This window comes from Alosa sapidissima, chromosome 8, assembly GCF_018492685.1.
Source record: "Alosa sapidissima isolate fAloSap1 chromosome 8, fAloSap1.pri, whole genome shotgun sequence".
Taxonomy (NCBI): Eukaryota; Metazoa; Chordata; class Actinopteri; order Clupeiformes; family Clupeidae; genus Alosa; species Alosa sapidissima.
The window spans coordinates 1590381-1603269 of NC_055964.1; the positions used below are offsets into that span (position 1 = coordinate 1590381).

General features: G+C 42.5%; 1 protein-coding gene across 7 annotated transcripts in view; it reads left to right on the top strand.

Annotated features, from left to right (window-relative positions):
• Positions 1 to 483: 483 nt before the first annotated feature.
• The window catches only part of LOC121715559 (EMI domain-containing protein 1-like), a 127011-nt gene continuing 114605 nt past the window's right edge, over positions 484 to 12889 (top strand). For 3 of the 7 annotated variants that reach the window (XR_006033628.1, XM_042101404.1, XM_042101410.1), the window contains exons 1-2: positions 485 to 1100; positions 2948 to 3061. Coding sequence is in view for 6 of the 7 variants with exons in the window: in XM_042101404.1 (XP_041957338.1) it covers positions 913 to 1100; positions 2948 to 3061 (302 nt within the window). In the remaining variant the exon portion in view is untranslated. Of the gene's footprint in view, positions 1101 to 2947; positions 3062 to 12889 lie in introns of all 7 variants that reach the window. The other 4 variants (XM_042101407.1, XM_042101406.1, XM_042101405.1 and 1 more) reach the window with 3 other exon arrangements.

Consider the following 12889-nt stretch of genomic DNA (forward strand, 5'->3'; position numbering starts at 1 on the left):
ACATTATTTGTAGGCTATTATACTGATAAGTAAAGAAAGGTTCCTCACTTTGAATCTACAAACATTTAAAAAAAAAAAAATAGGCCTAAGCATCTTGAAAAGACAAATTGAAAAGTTTTACTTGTGATGAGCCAATTGGTAGAGACATAAACTATTATTAGGCTACTATTATTATTATTTGGCCTAGGCTATATCTGAGCTCTTATTAAACCCAAGATTTAGACAATGCGACCACCGCTTCCTTTCCTGTTTCTATTAGCATACCGCAGTGTTTGTCCGTCCAAATAGTGTGGTATAGGCAGAAATGTTTAGGCTAATATTTCATAGCCTAGGCTACTCAAGACAGCGTTTCAGCCATGGAAGAAAATGGAGCTCTGCATGAAGACAGAGAACATTTTGAATAGTGTCTAAAATAGCCTAGAATGCGGCGTATGCTTGGTTTGGGTCAGGTCCGCGTCAAGAAATAGTACCCGTTGTGTGAATGTCGACTTAAATTTACACACGATGAGGGGGCAGAGATTTGAGAAAGAGGAGGGACTGCCATGGTGTCGAACGCGCCCAGCCAAATACCGTCAGGGCATTATCCCACTGTTCTCTGCACAGGGCCAAACTTTAAGCGTATGGTCGCTCGTTGTGGCACTCGTCCAGATAGGCTATAAGGTTTTGGACGTGCTCAAAACTTTTAGCTGTTGCGAAGCTCCACTTTCCCGTAGGCTACCTTGTCAAAAGCTTTCTCCTATTAGGCCTATGCATCTTAGCTGTAGGTAGATCAGATTTATAACCGAGATGTACTACACTAGTCGGATATAATAGGCCTATTATTTTAGCCATAATAGAGAACAAAAGATACGTGCTCGTTTAGAGACATTTTTCGTTTGGAAATCAGAAGGTAAAACACCATATCGCGCTGCAATGGAAGTGCATCCATGCAACTCTGTGTCCGTGTTTTGCCCCAAAGGACTACAGTGGACTCTGCTACTGCTCTGGTTAACCTTCAGCACTCACGGGGCGTGGGCAACGATGCATAGAAAGTTTTCATCCAGCACACAGCTCAACAAAGAGATGGATGCACCATCACGAACACCCATTTACGAAAAAAGGTAACAGTTTTCAGACTGTCTGCATTTCAGAGTTGTTCACATGAAAGAGTTGCTTCAATTAGAATATTGGAAAAGGGCCATCTGTATTCACTTTATTATAGCCAATCCAGCCTACTTGTAGCATAGGTTACAGGTCCGACACTCGTTATTTAGCCTGAGCCAGGCATGACAGTTATTTTTGTATTATCATCGTTTGTTCGTTTTAAGAAAAAAAGTATTAGTGAACTATAGCGCTGGTTTCCTATTGAACACCTCAGACGATACGCCTTTTTCGGATTTAGGCTATAGGCTACCATTCACCGAGTGCTGGCATCTGTCATTCGTTTTTTGTCTCTGAGGCTCCTCGTACGTAAGGTAGGCTAACATTGAAACGATTGCTCAAATCACGCTGTTTGGTGTATTCCTTCCATTTAAAAGGTCAGGAAGACCGCAGTCTCATATCACATTGACGTCCGTCCGGTACGTGTACATCCGTTGAGATCATAATAATCGCTAGCCTTCTGTAAGTTGATAGAAGCCATCTCTGTCCGTCTCTGTTTAGGACTAAAATCCAATGCATAATATTTCCCTCTTAATTGTGAACTAATTGCATAAGAACACCCCTGTTGGTTCTGTTAATAGCGACGACTCTGTCTGTGTCTCTCTCTTTGTGTCTATGTTTATCCAAGGACTGGAACCAAATGCAGACACCCCCCGCCTCTTAATCGTGAACTCATGGCCTTGTTCTCAATTCTGTTTGACTGGGAATGTTGTTTTGAGGTTGCTTGCATAGTGTATCATATTATTGACTCCAGTTCACATTTTTACCAAGCCAATATTCAATGTTGCTTTATTAGCATGACTGTAAGTAGGTAGGTCTTGCCAAAGCGCAAAACAAAACAGCATAACATTTTTTACAGTAACAATTACAACATCGAGGGAAACAGTAACAATACAGTAACGTTGTGTATATGCTCTCTCTCTATCTCTCTCAGTTCCCATCCATTGCACACAGAGTTTCAGCTTCTCCCCCCTGGGCGTAGGTTTACAATCCCTAGGTGTAAAACAAAAAGAAACAAAAACAGTTTTGTCCCTGCAGCCATTACACACTGTATAGGCCCTATATATTGTTTTTACTACCTAAACAAGTTTTATTTTTATTTATTTTCTTGTTTTCTTTTCTGTTTTACTATTCGTATTTTAGTTCACATCAATATCTAGTTCTAATCTGGACCTGTAAGAACTTTTAATTTGATTTAATTTGTAATTTCTTAATTCCCACTGTCTTAAGTTGAATGATGCCCCCCCATGTGTGTATATGAGGACTGCAAACACAATCTACTTCTGAGTACAGATAAAGGAACTTGAACTTGAACTTGCACACATTTCTTCTCAGTAAAAATCTGTGTCATTCCAGTTGTGTGAGTGTGTAATGGGTTGGTGGTGGGGATTAATGGGAATAAACTGGGAATTTTTAATATGACAAGTTATTCTATAACAGGGAACTTAAATGACAAAACCCCATCTTGCAGCACATTAGTTAAACAACCTGATTTAATGCAAATTCAGTCAAATTTCTACCTTGCACATATGTCAATCACATGCACACAGCAATCGGCATAGGGTACTAGACATAAAGGAATAGATTAAAAGATAAATTGAAATATTTTTGAAATAATACATTGAAATATATATTGATATCTTTAATTATTGATGTATTGATTGACCAATAGATTGACACATAGAATAAAAATGATAAATATAATTAAAGATATGTCACAAAAAAATCCTACAAACAAGTGCGGTACTGTTTACTTAATGACTGCTAACACAATGACTGCTTATTTATCATGCATTTTCCGTTACAGAAACTGGTGCCCCCATACTGCAACTAAGACGGTGACATGTCACGTGCACAATGGAACAATTCTTCAGCGTGTGTATCAGACCTGTCGCTGGTCTCATGGTTGTACAGGAGGAAGGTGAGTTTACTGAAATGCATCCATGTGTAACCTGCATTGTGTTGAACCACGCGCACTGTGCGAAAAGGGTCTGTTTCAGGAGATATGTGTAATCGTATATTTATTGATATGACTTGTTTACGGGCATATTCTAGCATATATCCTCCAGACACGTTTTGGTCACATACAGCTAATATCACCTACCATCCGCTAGCTACCTGTGCCCTGAATACACTGTAAAAACACGCTCTTTGTGGACAGCCCAAGCTCCAAAAATGGCATCAAAAACAACTTGGTCCAGCCTTGGCCACTGTGTTTCTGACTTGTCTTACTTGGGACTTAAAAATAAAGCTGCAATGTTTCTTACCCTTCTAACTTACATTTGGATTATTTTAGACTAAAGACATTGCTGTGCTGGGTTGGAGTACTGCCCCCCCTTCTTCTACCATTAGGATCGTAGGTGAAGTTAGCCAGCCAGTGATGTGCACAAAGTGAGCCTAAACATGATGACATTAATGCCTTATTGTGAAAAGTTGCTGATTCCTCAGTTTATGTTCGTAAGCCAAGTAATTCAAATGATTATTCCTACTGGCTTTGGCAGATTGCATGCTTATACTGATTCAATTACCTTATACTGATTCAATTGCTTGCAAAAATGATGACTGCCAAACTGCAACAAGCTGCCACAGTTTTTGCTAAACAACTACGGGATCCGTTGCACGCAAGATCACAACATTTTTGTGATATGATGGTGTCAAGTGGCCTCATCAACCTAGCCCATGAAACTAATTTGTGGTGCCCCCCCAGTAGAAAGTGAAAATGCAAAAACATGCGCCACTTTATTCAGCTGAGATGTTCTGAACTACGTGTGACAAGCAAAGTAGCCTACACACACATACTGTATATACTTGCTTAGGCATTGAACTCATAAGACAACAACAAAACAAAGTATTGCATTTAGTCATTAGATAGATAGATAGATAGATACTTTATTGATCCCCCAAGGGGAAATTCAAGGGGAATTTACTTTCACAGTACTGACTGACAAGGGGTTACAATCAAAAACTTTACAATGGGCTCACCACTAGGCAACTCACAAGCTGGACTTCTTTGCTCTAGACCAGGTATTTGTTGGACAGTAGCATAACCATTTTCAGTGACTTCAAAATAGCCTTGTGTGATCGATGTTCACCGACACACTCGTAGTTAAGCAAGTTCATTCGCTATTCAGAAAATGTGCATGCTTGGTGGGTTAATGTTAACGGCATTTGCCACAAACAAGCAAAGACGGTTGCAAAAACAGTCACCAGAATCACACACACTGTCTTCCGTCACTGTCTCCCCACCCCCAACCAATCAGACATAGATGGCATAGCCATCACACGCCTAGTATGCTCAATAGCAGCCGACACAGCCAACCCCTAAACCAATTCACAGTGCCATCACAGTGCTGAATAAAACTTATATAGAAATCAAGTGTTGCCCCCGCCACCTCAGTATGTGGATTTGTGTTCACAGTGATGTCTATTTGTGTGTTCCAATGTGATGTGTTGTTTTAAAGGTTGTATCAGCGATAGCGGGGATATGTCACTTCTGTTGATGTTCAAACAAAACAGAGAGCTAGCTTGCTACTCCCTCCCCCTCCCTCCCGTGCAATTAAAACTCTCCTCAACGTGTATCTCGTCGGTTATTGGTTGAAACACTGTTTTACTTTTGAGGGGTTGCCAACCCTTGTTGGTAGCAATTGTTTTTGTGTACAGATCTTGGAGCCTATGCTGCCTACAGAGACGCGTTTTTTTGACGGCCTGCTTATGGGGCAGGCAGCTAGCGGATTGTTAGGAAAGATTAGATAAAGTGATCATTTATGTTTGGGCCTTTTTTGGGCCTGAAATCGCTGATCACCTTTAAGTGGGGATGAGATATAATATGTTACATGTTAGAGGTAACATGATATATGTGCTGTCATGTGTTACTTGTTATATGTGGTGTTGTGCCCACATTCTTACCTGTGAAACATGGAATGATGTGTGAAAACGATGATCCCCTTGGCAATATTAAAGACCAAGGATTGCAATTGGCTGATATGTCAGATGTAAGATGGGGCCCTAATTTACCTTAATAATCCTGCCTATTATCCAAGGTTTACACAACCCAAAATCAGAAAAAGTTAGGACGTTGTGTAAAATGTAAATAAAAAATAAAAAGTCTCGTAAACACATATTTAGCAGCAAAAAGGCCATAGATGGCATATCAAATGTTGAAAATAAATATTTTTACTATTTCATACAAAATATATGTTAATTTTGAATTTGATGCCAGCAACATGTTTCAAAAAAAGTTGGGACATGGAATGTTTACCACTGTTCTGCTTCACCTCTTCAGTTAACAAAATTCTGTAAATGTTTAGGAACTGAGGAGACCATTTGCTAGAGTTTTGAAAATTAAATGTTGTCCCATTCCTGTCCAATATAGGATTTCAGTTGCTCAACAGTATGGGGTATTCTTAGTCATGTTTTTCACTCCATGATGCACCTGCACTCTTCCTCTATGGCGAAATACTGTTTAAATATGTGCAGAATTCATTTTGCCATTGTTTTCTTGAAATATTTAAGGTCTACCCTGAAAAAGACATTGACTGCATGGCAGTATATTGCTGTATAACTGTATACATCATTCAGAATTGATTGTGCCTTGCCAGATGTGCAAGATGCCCCTGCTGTAGGCACTAATGCCTAAGCTGTGCGAACGTCAGAGGGCGGTCTACGCTGATTCATCATTAGTGAGACACGAGGACAGCTGCATGCAATTCCTGTCAGAATAACAATAGAGGCGGTTGCTGAAGCGTCAGCGTAAGCATCAGTCCTCGTTTCAGCCGTCCTCGTGTAAGACGTATGCGGTCAAGACGAGCAAGTTTATCTGTGCAAGTTCACCGAGCACAGGCGCCGACAAAGGCAAAAATGTGCCATTCCACCATATCTGTACTCACCGGCCATCGCAGAAAACGGCATCATGCCAAAAGGGGCAGAAATCGCCTTAACCTCCAGGAACTTAAACGGTCCTTACCTACAGAAACCTCCTTCTCCATGGGCTTGTGGAACTGTCAATCCGCAGTCAACAAAACAGACTTCATAGCTGGCTATGCCAACCACCTTTCATTGGAACTCCTTGCTCTCACTGAGACTTGGATCAAACCAGAGAACATTGCCACCCCGGCTGCACTCTCCACTAACCTTACACTATCCCACACCCCTCGCCTATCTGGACGAGGAGGCGGGACGGGCCTGCTGATCTCCAACAAATGGAAATTCACCCTGCTACTGCCTTTAAACAAATATGTCTCATTCGAATTCCATGCCATCACAGTGATCGTCCCAGCAACGTGACGTGCTGGTCATCTACCGCCCTCCAGGCCAACTAGGTGACTTTATGGACGAACTTGACACTCTGCTGTCCTCCATCCCTGAGCATGACTGTCCGCTTCTTGTTCTCGGTGATATGAACATCCACTTAGATGCTCCAGGCTCAGCGGACTTTTTGGCCCTGATCCACTCCTTTGACCTCAAACTGGTTCAAAGCCCACCGACTCACAAAGCTGGCAAAGAGCTTGACTTGATCTTCACTCGGAACTGCAGCACAGACACCCTCATGGTGACGCCTCTCCATCTTTCTGACCACTTCTTCATCCAGTTCAACGTCAGCCTGACAGAACAGCCTCCGGCTCCTCAGCCGATGGTCACGTTCCGCCGCAACATCCGGAACCTGTCTCCAACGCACTTCTCCTCTGTGGTTGCCTCCGGTCTACCTCCACTCAACACCTTCTCCTCTCTGGAGGTTAATGAGGCCACAGACTCGCTCTGCTCCACACTGACCTCGTGTCTAGACGAGCTGTGCCCTCTTACCACAAGGCCAGCTCGATCCAAACACTCTCATCCATGGCTAAATGATACCCTCCGATCGCAGCGCACCAAACTCAGAGCCGCGGAGAGGAAATGGCACAAATCCAAACTAACTGATGACCTCAAAAACTACCAGACACTCCTGACCTCCTTCTCAGCCAGCATCACTGCTGCTAAGACGGCTTTCTACAATGACAAAATCAACAGCGCTACAGACACTCGAAAACTTTTCTCAACCTTCAAATCGCTACTCAACCCTCAGCTGCCTCCTCCTCCATCCAGCCTTACTGCAGATACCCTCGCCTCATTTTTTACAAACAAAGTGGCGGCAATCAGCAGTCAATTCTCTACATGCCCACTCAACGCATCTGACTCAGATACCGCACTCCTACAACCTCTAGGGACTGCTGGAACATCTTTTTCAGCATTCACGCCTCTCTCCGAGAGTGAAGTATCTAGACTCCTGACATGCAGCCGTCCTACCACATGCTCGCTGGACCCTATACCTACGAGCCTACTTCAGTCCATCAGCCCGACCATCGCTCCAGCTATCACACATGTGATCAATGCCTCGCTAACCTCCGGCACATTTCCAACAGCGTTCAAAATGGCCCGGGTAAACACCGTTACTTAAGAAAGCTTCTCTCAACCCTGCTCAAGTCGAGAACTACCGCCCTGTCTCACTCCTGCCTTTCCTATCCAAAGGCATTGAACGAGCAGTCTCCAAACAGGTCTCTGACTTCCTTTCACAGAACAACCTTCTGGATCCAAATCAGTCTGGGTTCAAAAGCGGCCACTCTACCGAAACGGCTCTGTTGTCTGTAACAGAAGCCTTAAAAGAAGCCAGGGCGACCGCTCGGTCATCAGTACTCATTCTGCTTGACTTATCGGCTGCCTTTGACACGGTTAATCACCGCATCCTTCTCTCTATACTCGCTAACATGGGAATCTCCGGTTCTGCTCTCTCCTGGTTTGAATCCTACCTCACAGGACGCTCGTTTAACGTATCATGGCTTGGTCAGCTATCTGCACCTCACCATCTCACCACAGGGGTCCCCCAGGGCTCAGTGCTGGGCCCCCTTCTCTTTGCTATCTACACCACCACCACTCCTTGTGACAGATTATCCGTTCGCATGGCTTCTCATACCACTGCTATGCAGACGACACACAGCTCTATCTGTCCTTTCCACCTGATGACCCCTTGGTTTCAGCACGGATCTCGGATTGCCTCTCAGACATAGCTACATGGATGAAGGCACACCACCTCCAGCTGAACCTCCCAAAGACTGAACTGCTGGTCCTCCCAGCTAAACCTACCATACATCACGACATCAACATCAAATTTGACTCCCTGTCTGTTTCACCTACCAGGACTGCAAAAAATCTAGGAGTTGTTCTCGACAACCAACTAAACTTCTCAGATCATGTTGCCTCAGTCGCCCGGTCATGCCGTTTCGCGCTCTACAACATACGGAAAATCAGGACTTACTTGACTCAAGATGCTACCCAACTTCTGGTTCAGGCAATAGTCATCTCACGACTCGACTACTGCAATGCCCTCCTGACAGGTCTCCCAGCCTGCGCAGTGAAACCACTTCAGATGATCCAGAACGCGGCGGCGCGCCTGGTCTACAACCAACCCAAAAGGGCACGTTACCCCGCTGCTCATCCAGCTACACTGGCTACCTATGGCGGCCCGCATCAAATTCAAGGCTCTAACGCTTGCCTACAAAGTAGTCTCCGGTTCTGCTCCCACCTACTTGAATGCCCTCATACAGACATACGCTACCTCCAGACCGCTGCGCTCCTCAGACGAACGACGTCTAGCTCTACCACCAGTACGCTCAAGCCAATCCAAACTTTTCTCATCTGTTGTTCCTCGTTGGTGGAACACACTGCCAGCTCCTACAAGGGCAGAGACATCCTTCTCCATTTTCAGAAAACTCCTGAAGACCCAGCTCTTTAGAGAACATCTCCTCTCATAGCAACACTTACAACAAGTCTTACTGATCCTAGCACTCACCAGCCGTCTCAAACTGACAAGTAACTGTTAAAAACAGCACTCACTGATGCATTTATTCTTACTGTACTCTAATGTTTTTAAATTGTCCTAAAATTGTTGAAAACTGCTCTAAAACTTAAACTGTTTACTATGTTGTTAGTCGCTTTGGCTAAAAAGCGTCAGCCAAATGTAATGTAATGTAATGTAATGTAATGCACCCCCACACCGTCATAGATGTTGAGTTTCGAACTGAGCACTTAAACAAATTGGATAGGTTGGATACTTGGATAGGCCATCCTTTTTAGCCCAGATGAATCCATGATTTTCCAGATTAATTGCAAATTGGTCTATCCACAGCATCTTTTTCCTTGTTACCTCAGTCCATTTTAAACAAGCTCAGGCCCAGATAAGACGGGGGTATTTTTGTATCATGTCTAAATACAATTTTGGCTGTTGCATAGTAAAGTTTAGACTAGCATTTCTGAATTAAGTATCAAACTGTGTTCATAGACAATGGTTATCAGAGGTTTTCCATTGTCCATACAATGATTTTATTAACAGAAGGTCTGGTTTTAATGCAGTGCCATCTGAGGTCCAAAAGACCACAGCCGTGCTTATAAAATACATGATTAGTCAAATAAACCAGTAAAACAGTATTAGGGGATGGAATATATAACATTCACACCCAATTTCAGTCATAGCTCATATTTTTAGAAAAGAATCAGTGAAACAGTATCCTGGCAAACAATATGCAGCATTTTAATGCCTCAATCAAGTGATAAGCTAACTATCATTATCATCAAACCTCTGTCATATTTCATATTTGTAAAATAAATCACAGTGAAATGTTACTGCTGCCAACGCGAGAATTCCTGTGTAGGTTATCTGACAGCCTAGTGTGAGAGGCAAAAGCCATGCGACATTGTTTACTTTTGCAGCTAATCTGTTGTTTTATTTTATTGTTATCGTAGTCATGGAAACCAGATTTGGAGGCAGTTTGCGGGCGGGCCGCAGGTAAAATCCAACGGGCATCTGGCCCGCAGGCCACTAGTTGAATAGCCCTATCCTAGAGCTTTTGAGATATTGCCCCTGCTCCAACTCTGAAATGCACTGTTAGAATCCTTGGATTAAGCCAAGGTCAACGTAGCATATTCAACTGTCTGCTCACATTGGTGAAACGCACCTGAGCAAGCACACTTCACATTTCCTCGGAAATGCTTCTAGTCAAAAAAGTTACCCTATTCACCTGTAGTGTCTTGCCTTAACCATGCCTTGTACACTGGAGCCATTTAGTTTGTTTTCCTTAGTAGCTAACTGTCTCTATAACCTAAACAGAAACGTCAACATTTATTCCAAAATTCTTAACCAATGGTGTCATATTTAGAGGATGGGGTATACCACATAAGCTGTGACAACAGCTGTTTCTTTAAAATATCAAAAACTTGAGACCATGTGTCCTACAGTTGCAAGCACCACGAGTAAGAAGTACAAAGGGGGTACCCAGGGTTATTGCTGACCATAATATGCCTGATTTATTACATAAAAAAATTACGGAGTTGACATGGAGGACACAACTTTGATTAGCAGTTTTTATGTATAATAATGATGTACAGTAAAGTTCACTTTGATGACATTGTATTTGGTGACATTTTGTCTAACCACCCAATTCATTTGATAGTTATATTTATGCATTTGTTGCTCTTTTAAAGGTAATGTCTGAGAAACTCCATCGCTACCTTTTTCTAGCTGGTGCCTGGAGTGTATGTGTATTTGAATGCAGTAAAGCAATTTGTTAAACTCATTATACTTCCTCACACTGAGCCCATCGGCCCTGCGGCCCACAGTTGCAAGGGTGGTTTTTCCGCTCACAGGCGCTAGGGGGAAGCGAGACGGCCACCATTCATCCCGAAAAAAGTCATATAACCATTCCAATGACTCTGAAGCTGTTAAATGAAGGTAAATTAAGCTAAAAAGCTTGCATATTAAGCTAAAAAACCTGCATAGTGTACCTTTAAACACTTTTTTTTGCAGTTTCACATTGGGACCTCTTGATGAGGACAGGTTAAATTCCATGTTTTTTTAGGGTACAGCTTCCATATTTTAAGAAATTCCAATGAAAATACATTAAAATATGAAATTGATATCATAAGTATACACAGGCCCTTTACACTTAACCCGTTAAGTATTTTTCAATTATTCATTTCTCAATTTTTAGCGCAAAACTACAACTTAAAGACGGGACATGTTTGTCCCTTATCTCAAAATCAGCAGAAGAACATTGGGCTTCATTCACCAATATCTTCCTTTTCTTAACTGTTCTTAAGAAGGTCCTACGAGAACACGAGAGCAGATTCACAAAGGTGTTCTTAAACCTCAGAATTGTTTGCAGTTTCATTATTATCATGCTGAATACCATTTCTTCTTAAAGGGATATTCCATATTTTGGGGAATTATACTCATTTTCCACCTCCCCTTGAGTTAAACAATTGATTTTTTCCTTTCTCAAGTTCATCCAGCTGAGTCTGGCGATACCAGCTTTAGCTCCAGCTTAGCATAGATCATTGAATCTGATTAGACCATAAGTATAAGTATAAGTATATACTCTTTTGATCCCGTGAGGGAAATTTGACCTCTGCATTTATCCCAATCTGTGAATTAATGAAACACACTCAGCACACAGTGAACACACAGTGAGGTGAATCACACACTTATCCCGACACAGTGAGCTGCCTGCTACAGCGGTGCTCGGGGAGCAGTGAGGGGTTAGGTGCCTTGCTCAAGGGCACTTCAGCCGTTCCTACTGGTCGGGGTTCAAACCGGCTACCCTCCGGTTACAAGTCCGAAGTGCTAACCAGGGGGTCGTTTCCAGAAAAGTTAGCAATGACGTTGCTCAATCACCATGGTACGACGCAACTTGCGACCAAACAATGCAACATGTCCCGTCTTTAACAGGTGTAACAGTGTCGTTGTTTGGTCGCAAGTTGCGTCGTACCATGGTGATTGAGCAACGTCGTTGCTAACTTTTCACTGTGTGCTGAGTGTGTTTCATTAATTCACAGATTGGGATAAATGCAGAGGCCAAATTTCCCTCACGGGATCAAAAGAGTATACTTATACTTATAATCCGAAAAATGAGTGTAATTCCCAAAATGGTGGAATATCCCTAAATTGATCGGGTGTGCCAATTGTTCTTAAAAGGTAAACACCCTGTAAAAAAAAATGATTTTGCATAAACAAATCAGTTCCTAAATGTGCTTAAGAGTGCTCTTGAGTGTTTGTAGAATCTGTTCCTACCTAAGAACAAGAAAACATTGGTGAATGCCAGAATCTCATAAAAACTTCCTAAATAGATTTTAAGAACACATTTCTTTGTAAGAACGGTTGGTGAATGAGGCCCATTGTTCTCTATCCCACATTTTAATACTATGCCACTACTAATGCCTTGACTGGCCGTCCCTCATCCATTCCGTGAACGACGCTGTAGCCTACATCCAATGTCTGGATTGAGTGTTTGGTGTCTGGAGCTTTGATGGCGACGTTTGCACAGTTTTGAAAACAAACGTCAAGGGTTGTTTTTAAGGACATTTGTGCATGCTTGTAGCCAGCCACTCTGAAGTACTTAGTGCCAGCAATCTAGACCATTGTTGATGATTTTTGTACAGTTACAGCATATTCTGTGTTATAGCTATGAACACATACAATGGCTCGTTTAAAAGGTGAGACTTTAAGCTCTCGGTGGGTGCAAACCGTGTATTTCTACACGCCTCTGTTCCTGAGAAATCCCAAGCTAAACAGTGGCTAGTTTTCATCAAAATCGCTGTTTTTTTTTCTAGAAATGGAGATATAACGTCTTTCATGAAATATGAAGTGTTGCCTGTTACTTACTTGTGTAAACTTTCCGGGAAGTGATCAGCGAGACCTGGTGAGACTGCCACCTAGTGATAGACCCAC